Raw genomic sequence first — 12810 nt, forward strand, 5'->3', positions numbered from 1 at the left:
CAGGCGTCATTTGAAGGATCAAGCTCGACGAAAATGGTTCACATTAGTGAACACTAATGCCATCTCTTAGAATTTTCAGGTACTTATCAGACTGCCTAGTATAATAGATATAATGTATTTCTAATTAAATTGAACTAAATTTACATTTGAAACCATTTTATTTAATAATCAGTGAAAAATAAAAAATAAAATTTCTTTAATTGCTCTCTTTTATCATTATATCCTTTTAAGTCTTTAAAACAAAGATGTTTAAACATTGATTATATTTACATCTTGGAAGTTTTATAACATTATAATTTATATTTGTTTCTCTGAAAAATATATTTTTTTTAACAAGTTGAATTATTGAATAAACTTTTTTTAATGTTCTTTACATATTGTTATGCTGTATGTTCATGAATTAAAATTTAATTCAATTTCAGTTACATTCTTCGAATTATATTCAATAGTGTAAGTACGAGGTCTGTTCAAAAAATACGCGGACTGTTTGAATTTCGCGGCTCGATTTGGTTTCAGGAGAATCCGCTTGGTGTCGCTAAGTTCTTACAGATCAGCTGTTTAAAACGCGGTATTCCTGTCGCAGATATCTTCATTTGCTGATAAGCTACACGGTTTTAAGAAAGAGTTCTTTTTTTGTTTGTTGGACTGTAAAATGGACAACCTGAAAGAGCAACGAATTGCTGTGAAATTTTGTGTGAAACTCTTGAAATTTGCAACTGAAACATTTGCCATGCTTAACACGGCCTACGGTGATGTTGCCATGAAGCGTACTGCATGTTTCAAGTAGCATGAACATTTCAAGGGTGGTCAACAGTCGATTGACGATGATGAGCGTCCTGGGCGTCCTTCAACGTCAACTGACGACCCACACATTAATAAAATCAACACCCTGGTGACCGAAAAATTGAAGATGCACCGCGTCACTGCAAAATTTGTGCCACGCTCCAGCTCACTCAGCACTCAGAACTCGTGAGTTTTTGGCCAAACACTCGATTACTGTTCTTCCCTACCCCCCATACTCACCTGGCCTTGCTCCGTGTGACTTTTTCTTGTTCCTAAAATTAAAAAAAACCCTCGAAGGAAGAAGATTTGAGACGATTTCGGAAATTAAAGTAAATGTGAAGAAGGAGCTGAAAGCTATCACAAAAGAAGCGTACCAGGACTGTTTCAACAAGTGGAAACACCGTTGGGATAAGTGTGTGCGTTGAGGAGGAGAGTATCTTGAAGGAGACCCAGACGTGTAACTTCCAAATAAAGTACATTTTTTTATGACCTCAATCTGCGTATTTTTTAAACAGACCTCGTACTCGCTAAACCCTCAAATATTAAGTTTGAACTTGTATACTATTATTCTATTATTATACTATTATTCGATTATAAACTTAAAACAGTTTTAAATCATATAACGCCCGTTAAATCCCTTGAAACTCCTGAAAATCTCTTTAAATACACTGAAAAAAAATTGTTCTTGAATCAAAAAAATATTACTTGATTCAAGTCAATCGCAGGTACGCATGGGGACGATAGAATATGAGTGTATTCCAAATGAATAAGTACTTGCTATTGTATGCTTGGAACAAGCGTACATTCTCTTAATCTGAAAAATGTATTCTTAGATAGAATATCGCATTTTATTATTCTAAAACTTTATTGTGTTACTTCATATAGAAATGTATTCAAATGCAGAACATAGTTTACTTCCAAGAAATCATTTCTCATACACTTCAAGAATATATTTTCTTAATATAAGAATATGTAGAACCGGAGCAATAGACTAGTGCCTCAACAGAACACTATTTCTAAAAAAAAATTGTTTTCGAAATTATTGTTATATAATCTTCATTTTTTAAATTAATAAAATACGTGATTCGCGCACACTGTTACTTACACATGTAATCGTAGGCCTAGACGCTTTGAAAAATCGCACTCGCCGAGGATTGAACCCTCCCTACCTAAAGTACCTAAACTAGTGTGTCCTAACCGCGCGCTCTACTGACTTCGCTATCGAAGCACTTGGATCTCGGCGACAAAAGTTTGGATAAGAATTTCAAGTCAGGGTCGTACCAAGTCATGTGGTGAGCCTTAACCAAATTCGAACTATAAAAGTTGTTGAACTCAACTTTAATTTACCATTTTTTATTCAGAAAAATTTTAGAACTGAATTGTACTTACTTGAAAAAAGGCTCGATACTTTTCTTTTTTAATATATTTAAAAATGTTTTCAAATATCTCAAAGTAATTAACAATCAATAAAAATTCTCCATAAAATGCGCAGTTTTCAATTTATCCAACTCTTTTATTGTATATAATACTCTCTTACTCAATTTTTAATGCAAAATAACATTTGTTAAACAATAATCTAGAATATTTGAAAAAGCGAAGTAAGTTTCACTTATTTAACGGAGCATTTAATACTTTTTGTTTTTAAATATTTAAAGCGCTTAATAACGACCCAAAGGTAATAAATAATAAAGAAAAGTTGCAAGTACAAAAATGCTTTAAAACATCAATGACAAAAAGTTATGTTCTGCTATAAGATCATTTTCATAAACCACACAGTTTTCAATTTATCGAATTCTTTTATCATCCCTTTTTCTACAAAGATTTGAATATGGAATTGCTCTCCTGAAACAACAATTTAAAATATGCAAAAAATAATTTAACATTAGTTATTTTACAAAGGGCTCAGTACTTTTCTCTTTAAAAATTTAATCCGCTTAAAAACTAGCTAAAGCATATAAAAAATAAAGAACTTTAAGTTCAAAAACGCTTTAATAACCTCAGTGACAAATAAATATTTTCTGATTTTTAAAAACCTTTGTAAAACGCGCAGTTTTCGATTTATTTAATTCTTTTATAATACTTTTTAACTCAGTTTTTAATTTAAAATAACAATTCCTAAAAAATAATATAAAATGTTAAGATAAAATTGATCGCTAGTTTAAATATTACCTATTTAAAAAAATGCTCGATACTTTATTTTAATTTTAAATATAAAATAATTCAAGATCAGAAGAAATAAGAATTCTGTAAAGATACCTTAATGCAAGAACTTGCAGGTTGAAAACGATCTTATGGTGGTCGGCTGAAGAATATTTGTTTGCTTCCTTCTTGCATTCTCAATTATTTCATTTAAAAAATTTGTAAGTGTAAATTTTTTAATTGTTCCTTTATAAAATGGAATGCATTCTTAAAAAACTTTTTAAAAATGTTATTGAATCCTTTATTCGGAAATATTTTGCTCTAAAAATGCATACAATTTTTTTAAATTATCAAGAAAATGTAATAATTGTATTTTAAAGCATGCTGAAATGAAATTTCCTATGATCATTGAATTCATTGACTGAAGAACCTAATTTTGTTATTTTTATTTTTAAAAAACCCTTTTTTTACTTAATTATTAAAAATAGCAACATTGTATGCGCGCTACAGTTCGCGGGAAGCATTGCATTGCCAATTAATAACATAAAAATATAAAACAAGATATTAACTATTTCAGATAGCAAGTAAGAATATAAAATTGAAAATTATTTTAAAAATTCCTACCTAATAAAGGAATTTGTCTTTCATTCAGGAAAAATTAATTCTTTGAATTCGGCTAGATTACCTTTTTTTTCTAAAGTTAAAAAATCTGTTGCCTGATACTCATTTAGTTTAAATTAGAATGATCATTTTATATTTTCAAAACTATTTTTTTACTTTTAATTTTCATGAATTTTGCCATTTCTGTGATTTTAAATAAGGTACACATAACAAAATTTTTAACTTATGCAGTAAGAAGTAAATTAATTTAGACTAACATATTAATTTTCATAGTATGTGTGTGATGTCTATTACATCAAGTCTACAGTTCTTATGTTGAAAAAATTGATGTGATTTTATCACATTCGTTTCAAATTAATAATTATTTGAAGGAAAATATTCAAGCATTGTTCTAAGCGAAATTATTTCTTCGCTGAATACATTCATTTTCTCGTCTCAAGAACACGAACATTGTTTCAATTAAAATAGTAGTGAAACTAAGTATATGAATTTACTTGGATTAACAAACATTCTGTTCGAATTTTAGTTACTTATCATAAGAATATTATATTCTTAATTCAATATTTTATTCAACTTTACGCAAATAAGTATAATGAAAAATATTAACTCAATAGTTTTTTGCTTTGAGTAAATATATTCTTGATTCAAATACTTGTCCTGATTCTATTATTTTCTTGATTCAAGCAAATCGGTCACTTGTAAAAAGAAAATACTTGCTTCTTTTAATTAAAATCAGCCAAGTAAACTAGCTTACTTGCTTTAATGCAAATTTTTTTTCAGTGTACATACAAATATTTTTAAATTACATGAAGATCCTTAAACCCTTTTGAACGTTTGAAAAATTATTAAAAATTTTAAACTATATTAAATGGATTGAAATGCCAGAAAATCCCTCAAAACTACTAAAAATCTATTACTCATACAAAGTATTTTAAAGTCTTTAAAGTCTCTTGAAAATTCTTGTACTTTTTGGAATTCTTCTAAAATCTTTTAAAATTCTTTAAAATTACTTGAAATCTTTCAAATTCATTTACAAACTTTAATATTTTTTAATTCAAAAGAATTCTTAAATCCCGTTAAATTATTTTGATATTAATTGAAATCCTTTTAAACACTTGAACATATTTTGTAATTACACTTTTATTTTACATTTTATTATACATAAACTTTTTTGGAAATTCTTGTCATTTTTTAGAATCATTTTAAATAATTTGGAATTTTTAAAAACGTGTAGAGCGCAAAGGAAATTGAGGAATATGTCAGAATATTTTTGAATATTTCGGGAAATTTCGGAGTATTTTGAAATATCAAAAATATCTGATGTTAGAAAGAATATTCAGAATAACATGGATAGTGAAAAAATACGTGATGGGAATATTTAGTGAATTTATCAGGAATATTGGAGTGATCGAATCCTAGGCATATAGAAATAAATTGGTTTAAAAATATGACATTTTGAAGAAACAATTTATTAATTTAAGTAAATGTTACATCCAAAATTTGGTATATATTTATAACAATCGGTGATCTTATTAAGAATGATTACAAGTCAACTGTAATCAACGTTGGTTTTTTTGAGAATAACGTACGGAAAACAATCATCACTGACCGAATCCATTTGAAATCAGCAGGGACCTACACTTGAAATCGCAGAATTTCTCGAGAGGGAAATATGTTGTTTTTTTAAGGAAATTATAGTTTTTTTTTTTTAATTTAAAGAAAATTGATTGAATTTGGGAAAGTTTAATTAGCAATTCAAAAATGATTAGTTTTTATGTGATTTGAATTTAACAGAAATAATTTAAATGTCAAAGGCTTTGATTTAAAAAAAAGTTTTAATATCACAATTTATGGCAAATATAAGTTTTGTCAGTTTAAAATAAAATTCGAATTCTTTAAGTTTCAAGGTTCTGGAGTAGATTTTTTTCATTTGTAATATTTCCCATTTAAAATTATTATTTAGTTTGAAAGTTTGTTTAGTATACTTAAATTCATTCTTTGATTTTATAACAATTCGCCTAATTAGCTTGAAGTTCAAATTATAATTTTGTTCTGTAATAACAATTTTAAATTCTAGAATTGCAGAAGCTTCAACTTTGAATGATTTACTTTAGTTTTGAATATAAAATTGTCAAATCTTGAGCGCTGTGAATTTATAATTGTTCAAATTCAAAAGTTTGCAATTTTTAATTATTTAATTTTGAACGCTTTTAAGTATAAATAATTTCCAATGATCTAACCTTAAAATATTCAATGTTTAAGGTTTTGACATTGCCCTATTTTCTAAATATTAAAACTGAAATCATTAGTAATTAAAACAGTAGATGAGATGTTAAAAATGACATACTTCAGACCATAGGACTAAGGTGTTGAAAGAATCCTTCATTGAAATTATTCGACGCTTCGAAAACTATACGTTTTCCTCTTCAGGATAGAGTCATGTATATAAAAGTTCCTTATATCATTTCGAGTATTTATTATTTATCCTTAATTCTCCTTTTCTCAATTGTTCTTTATGTTATCTTCATTTCAGGTTAATTAAATAAATTATATTGTCTATTTAAAAAAAAACACACACATTACTTTATAACACAGATATACAAAAGGCAGTACTTTAAAGACTACATTTTGGTGAGATAAAAACAAAAATACGTTTTGCTTTTCGTGATGCTTCAATTTAAAAGAAAATTGCGTGAAAGGAAAATCTATTTCTTCAGAATCTGTGGTAACTAATTTGGAGTTATTTTTTGTGGTACAGAAAAAACTCAGTACAAAAGATTTGTATCTTTCTTACCTTTTTCTTTTGACGTTTCTTCTCGTGTGTTTGATAGCTGTGGGAGGGGGGGGGGGGCTCTGGGTTCTTTATAACTATCTTTAAAATCTTAGCGCTGGTTTGCATTTTTCCTTTTGCTTGCAGCCACCAGATTAGGGCAAACTTCTTTCCTCTTGAACCCATTTCGATGTTATCACTTTAATATTTATTATTTAAAACCAATTTAACTGTTGCTTTCACGAACTGTGATGATGGAATTTTAGAGAAAACAACAAAGTATCTGTCACGAGGACGCAGGTGTCGAGGCAACGACGCCACATATTTTGGGCGTTAAAATTTAAGAGCGTTAAAAGAAAATTTAAAAATTCTACGGAGAATATGGAGCTTTAAAGGAGACATAAGTAAAACTCACGAATATAGAGGCAAGACCTTCAATGTAGGGACTGAAGCTTATACAGAAGCAAAATAGAGTGAAAATATCTTTAGGAGTGGCTAGGTAGGAGCTAGTAGAATAAACAGCCGCAAAGTAGGGACAATACGTGCACTTGAAGCGTCAAAGTAGGGCCTATATTTCGACTCGAGTTGTTTTATTTTTAGATTCTGTTTTACGTCCTAATGGGACGCTTACATTTAAATAGAAATTAAATAGTGGAACTCTGCTTGAATTTCCCCTTCTTTTTTGTTTCAGGATTTACAAATAATTTACTACGGCTTGTTGGGACTGGAGGCGTTACGACCCTGCAGGGATTCCGTTCTTCGCGGCCTCTGCAAAATAGTGCGCTACGAAAGACATCATGCCAACCACGTTCTTTACTAGTAAGTTCCAGTGTTAAATGCTATTCACCTTCAGAGAAGGCTTTTCACTTTGCAAACTCATTGTCCGTCACCTTGATGCTAAAATATTTCGTGTTCAAAATATTTTACTTTTTCGCTCACCTCTTCATTATTTCAGTCTTGGAAGGTGAATCTACTATTTTAATTAGAATTCTCATTAAATTAGATTGATCAATTAAATTCTGTTTTATCTCTAAAAATTAAAAATTAAATTCTTTTTCTTTTTGGTGATAAATTTAATTTAATTAATTCAAATTAGTTTTTGTGAAGCAAGCATGGAGTTTCTTTATTTTACCTTATTACGTCAGGATAAAAAATGTGGATTGCGAAGATTCAACGAATCTTTTTAAAAATCTTATATAATAATATTCTCAGAACCCTCTGCTGATAAAAAATTACTGGAGAATATCTCCGAAATGTCCGAGCTAGTTTTTTCTTTACATTAAATTTGCCTAATTTTTATGTATTTATTGATAAAAAGGATACAAAGATTGTATGATTTTTAAAGGACTGTTTTTGTCGATCGTACATTTGGAACCGGTATAAATGTAGAAACAACCCTAAATGGGACCATACATTCTCGTAACATATAATAATTCCAAAAATACCTTGAAAATGTCTGAATTTACTGACACTTTTGCCTGAAATTTTCCTGAAATTTTGTTTCGACTGGGCTAATGAACAGTTCTGTTTAAATTTTCTTTGCCGATTATGAGGTTGGAATTATGTATTACTAACGTATTTGGTTATTTCCGATTTTTCGGGTATAGTGGTTTTTGAAAATAGTATTTTGATTTACTTGATTTTATCATGTGTTAATTCTATTCAACTGGAATGTAAACATGGACATAGGAAACACGGGACTGGCATGCCATCCTAACTTGGGAGCGGGGTTAAATCTACGGGAAGGGGGAGAATTCCATGAGTGGGGAGAGCCGTCATCTTATGATGTGCCATTTGATTATGCGCATGAGCATTTTTGCCGACAAACTGTGAATGAAAATATAAACATGTGGGCGCTGACATGTTTGTCGCGGGACATCAAAAGGTGGCGGACCTCCCCCCTCATTGCATCATCCCCGCAATGGAATGCCTAGTCCCTTGTTTCCTATGTCCATGAATGTAAACAATAACAATGCCCACGTGCTTTATAAAAAAATTGCGCTTTTTTCCTGTCGATGGCACTACTATCCAGTGGTGGAAATCTACTTTCTCGACCTTTAGAAAATGTCTACAATACCGACAATATATTTTATCTAGTGTCGGTAACATATAGTGAATCTACACGTCCCAAAGAGCAAATGATATTTCACAGTTCAAGAGAAAAATACAGATGACTCTGGCCATTTTCAATTTTTAAAAAATATTTAGGTACAGTTTTATTATTTTTCTAAATGTATTTCTTTTTGCTTTTTATTTAAAAAAAGAAGAAAGAATATTTTCTATAAAGTAAGAAACTAATATTTAAAAAAAATTGAATATTAAGAAATTAGGAATTTATTTTAAAGGATTAAAAATTCTCTCGCAAATAATAGTTTTAAGAATATTGTCTCTCTTTCTAAACATGAAATATTGATACATAAATAAGAAAATACATTGTTTATGCTATTTAAATTTTTGACGATTTAATTTCTCATTCATCATCTTTGTTCAATGTATGGTCGTGGCTAGGGGCACAGAAATTTTAATGCAAGTAGCCGAATCTTTTGGATACAAATAAATCTGGAAAAGAGGCTACTTGTATCTTGTACCGAAATTTCATTACGAGTAGCCATATTTATTCCGCATGTGGAGGCACTAAATTGGTCAACAAATTTGACTTTTTGTTTTTGGTGAGCGATCCCTCCAATTTTTCAGGTTTCCAGGATACGAAAATTCACTAGTTTTGTTTTCAAATGATTCAACATTAGCCGGTGTTACCGAGCTTTTGAAATTAACATAGGGTTTTAAATGGAAAAACCTCGTTTTTTGAAAATATTATTTTTATGCGAAGTTCATGCTAAAGACGGTATTTTGTTGGTATTTTTCTAAAATTATTTTCAATTTTTGCAAAAAATTATTATCCATTTAAATAGTTGTTTTTTTGTCACCTGTAAATCATGAAACGTTATTTATTTGGAAATTATTTCTACAATTTTTATTTTTATAAGCAATTTTTCCGCTGTTAATGGTAAGAAGTATTTTTTGTCTGCAGTTCATGAGACAATTAACGAATTGTGAACTGAACCCTGAACTGTTTTTAAACCATTCAAAATTAGTTAGAAAATACTTTAAAACTGGTCACTTATCGAATAAAAATAATTCATGTTAAAAGGTGCATAAAACTGCTATTGTCCCTATTTTGGCACATTTTCCCGGCACAATACAAAAGGAGAGGGGGGGGCTAAACTTTAATGTACCGAAAATTAACAACTAGTATGTTTTCAGGTTTTTTTCTAAAATCAATTTGTTCCCATTTAAAACGAGTCCAGTGATCTGGTCGGAAAAATAGGGTGAAGATGGTAATTTCTGGGGCAGTCCTTTTTTTTCTCTTAAGGGGGAAATGGGGGATATGCACTTGCAAAAAAAATGCTTTTTTTGTAAAATATTTTTAAAATATTGTGTCAAATTTCTAAGTCAATCGGAGCAGAACTCTTGAAGTTATATATTTAAAGCCGACCCTCTTCGTCGACCGCAGCTGCGCTTGAAATTGTAGAAACGTGCCAGAATATAATGAAAAATACTATAAAATAATAGAATTTTTATTAGTTTTCACTACACTTTCTACGTTCGTGAAGTGTGCACAGTATAATGGAAAAAAGAAGGAGCTGAAACCACTTTTTAAAAGTCCGTTCCAGCGATTTTACAAAAACTACTGAACCGATCCTTCTCAAACTTGGTAAACTTTTTCTACATATAAAAATCCTCCCACGAACGATATTTTTATTCGAATTTTTTTATATTAACGTTGTTTTTCATTAAAAAATTGACGAAATTTTTCGGACAAAATCGGATATTTTACTTCAAATTATCACAAAAATTCAAAGAAAATCCTAAAAATAATCGTTAGGGGAGGAAAAACTTATATTTTAACTAAATTTTTCAACTGTTTTGATTTCCGATAAATCTACGTTGAGATATCGCTGGAACCGCAAATCATCTTTTTCAACGGGCGTACTCGAAATTGCTCTGTCACTGGCTTATTTCACGATATTTTACTACAAAAAATGACTAATTTAAAAAAAAATACTTTGTAACATGCAAAACATTTAAATACATTTACTTGATCCAGATCTCTAAAAGAATTCATAAAAAAACGTTTTTTCCATACATTATCCCCCATTCCCCCCTTAAGTGCTTTATTTAGGGATGCATAATATGGGATCAAGTTCTGTGAACAGGATTTCGTTCCGGACAACGGACATTTGTTTAGGAAAAGGTACAAAATATCACATTACATTGGATTGGTGTTTTCTTGTGCGTTTCAGAGATAAAAGTGTTCTTATTAAAAGTAAAGTAGATCAAAATCTGCGTAAAACTAAAAAAAACGTTGTTCAATCACCAATAGTCTCGGAGTTACGGCCTTTCAAAAAACCCCGATTTTTTGTAATTTTTTGCTAAAAAACGCATGGTTTTTTTTTTTTGGTTTCTCTGTAGCTCGGATCCTGATGGCGATGGAGTTAAAAAAAGAAAATGTCCCTACTTCTTTTTTCACCGAACCAACATGACTTTCGGATTTTCGGTGAAAAAAACTGAACTCTGGGCATTAACCTGTAAATTCAGGTCGAAATGGGTCACCTTTGGCAGGTCTTAACTCGCGATCTGTTACACAGCCTCACAAAAAAAAGTGTGCGGATCTGGTAACAAGACACACGTATTCCTATGGATTTTGGGGCGCTGAATTCAAATTCGGTATCAAAAATCACCCATCATGTCATGGTTGAGCCATAATCTCAAAAAATGACGAAAAATCATGCACTGAGGCAAATAAATTTCAGAATAATGCCAGTGATGCAAATTTTCACTTGAAAAACATGTCGACAACTGTGAAGGATCTACCCTTGCTTGATATCAACTTATTTAACATAACTTTACCCAACAGAACCTGACCTCATCTAACCTGAATTTACAGAAATTTATTGAACTATACGTAAAGCTCTGGAAGCATATTTTCCCAGTAGCAAATGTGTGCTACATCGAACGGGTCAACTCGAGCCTAACCTAGAAATAACTCTAACCTGGCCTAACCTAACCTAACCTCACGAAACACAATTAGACTGATTGTGTTGTCTCCACGTGGTGACGGTGGTCAACGGATCCACATTGGCTGAGTCCCTGGGTCAGGTTAATTGAAATGGGGTCAATTCTACTTGTAATTCTAAGTTTCTTCAAATGAGTAATGTGCGTCGAAATTTTTAACCACCTGTAGTACAATGAATTGAATTTTATTGTGTTACAACGGGAACACTTAAGTTAAGTTGTGTTGCGTTAAGCAAAATTTCGTTAGGTTCTGTCAAGTTAGATTCATTTGTAGGTTAAAATCGAGTTAACCTATTAAATATAGCACACATTTAACACTGAGAACGGTACGCTTACATAGCTACACGTGTGGTTGAATTTCATTCGGCTAGGTTAGGTTAGGTCAGGTTTTGTTAGGTTACGATAGGTTAAACCTCTATGTAGGTTAAGCCGAAGCTGAATGAAACGGTACCGCAAACACAACGGGACAACACAATGATTGTAATTGTGTTACGTGAAGTTAAGTTAGGTTAGGTTAGGTCAGGTTTTTTTAGGTTAGGATAGGTTTGACCTCTTTGCAGGTTAAGCCCAAGCTGATTCAAACGGTACCGCAAACACAACGGGGCAACACAATCAGTTTAATTGTGTTTCGTGAGGTTAGGTTAGGCTAGGTTAGATTTATTTCTAGGTTAGGCTCGAGTTGATCAAAAGAAAATTATTCAGTGAAAGTCCTTCTTCAAGATTACATATGTCCGGATAATTAATTTGTTAATTTTTTGCTTTAGGATATACGAAAGACAATATACTAAATACCAATTTAAAAAATCCAGAGTAAATAGTTAATATTTAATTATTTATTTACTTCGTATTTCTAGGCAATAAATAATTGGTTATCATAATTGGTCATTAATTTGAAGAAATTGAATACACAAGTACAGATTTTGGTCAATTTTCAACCAGATTGGTAAATTGTTTGGCAACATTTTCTTTAATGAAATAAATGTTTTATTATAGAAATATCCTTCCCAGGTAGAGGAACCGAATGTGTGTCGGGGTTTCAAATGTGGATCAGTGGTATTTATTTTATACACAAGAACGCCTTTATAAGAACAGTTTGGGGGTTGTCTCGCACTGGCCTTGAGACTAAATTGTCTATGGCAACGTAAAATTTCTGTTATAAACTACTGGCGGCCCATTGTTGAGACTGCCACATGGCTGTGAAACTGCGTGGGCCAGCAGTTCTTGGAAGGATTAGATCACGTAACAATGCCGTAAGGATGACAGAGATGGTAATAAAGCACTTTTAGTGCCGCATTGTGCCTCTAGATGTAGGTCGTTTTTGCATGAGTTGGACAACTAGATAGTATGTGAGCTAAATGCTCGGGGTGTACATGGCACGCCCTGCAGCTATCATCGGGAATGTCTTGGCTCAAAATGTGGCG

General features: G+C 31.0%; 1 protein-coding gene across 12 annotated transcripts in view; it reads left to right on the top strand.

The window, feature by feature from the left end:
- Positions 1 to 12810, top strand: part of LOC117181817 (rap guanine nucleotide exchange factor 6-like) — a 493078-nt gene that overhangs the window by 208813 nt on the left and 271455 nt on the right. For all 12 annotated transcript variants that reach the window (XM_033374787.1, XM_033374794.1, XM_033374789.1 and 9 more), the window contains exon 3: positions 7005 to 7132. In XM_033374787.1, the coding sequence (XP_033230678.1) occupies positions 7005 to 7132 (128 nt within the window). The remainder of the gene's footprint in view (positions 1 to 7004; positions 7133 to 12810) is intronic.

The sequence above is a fragment of the Belonocnema kinseyi genome, chromosome 10, assembly GCF_010883055.1.
Source record: "Belonocnema kinseyi isolate 2016_QV_RU_SX_M_011 chromosome 10, B_treatae_v1, whole genome shotgun sequence".
NCBI classification, from domain to species: Eukaryota; Metazoa; Arthropoda; class Insecta; order Hymenoptera; family Cynipidae; genus Belonocnema; species Belonocnema kinseyi.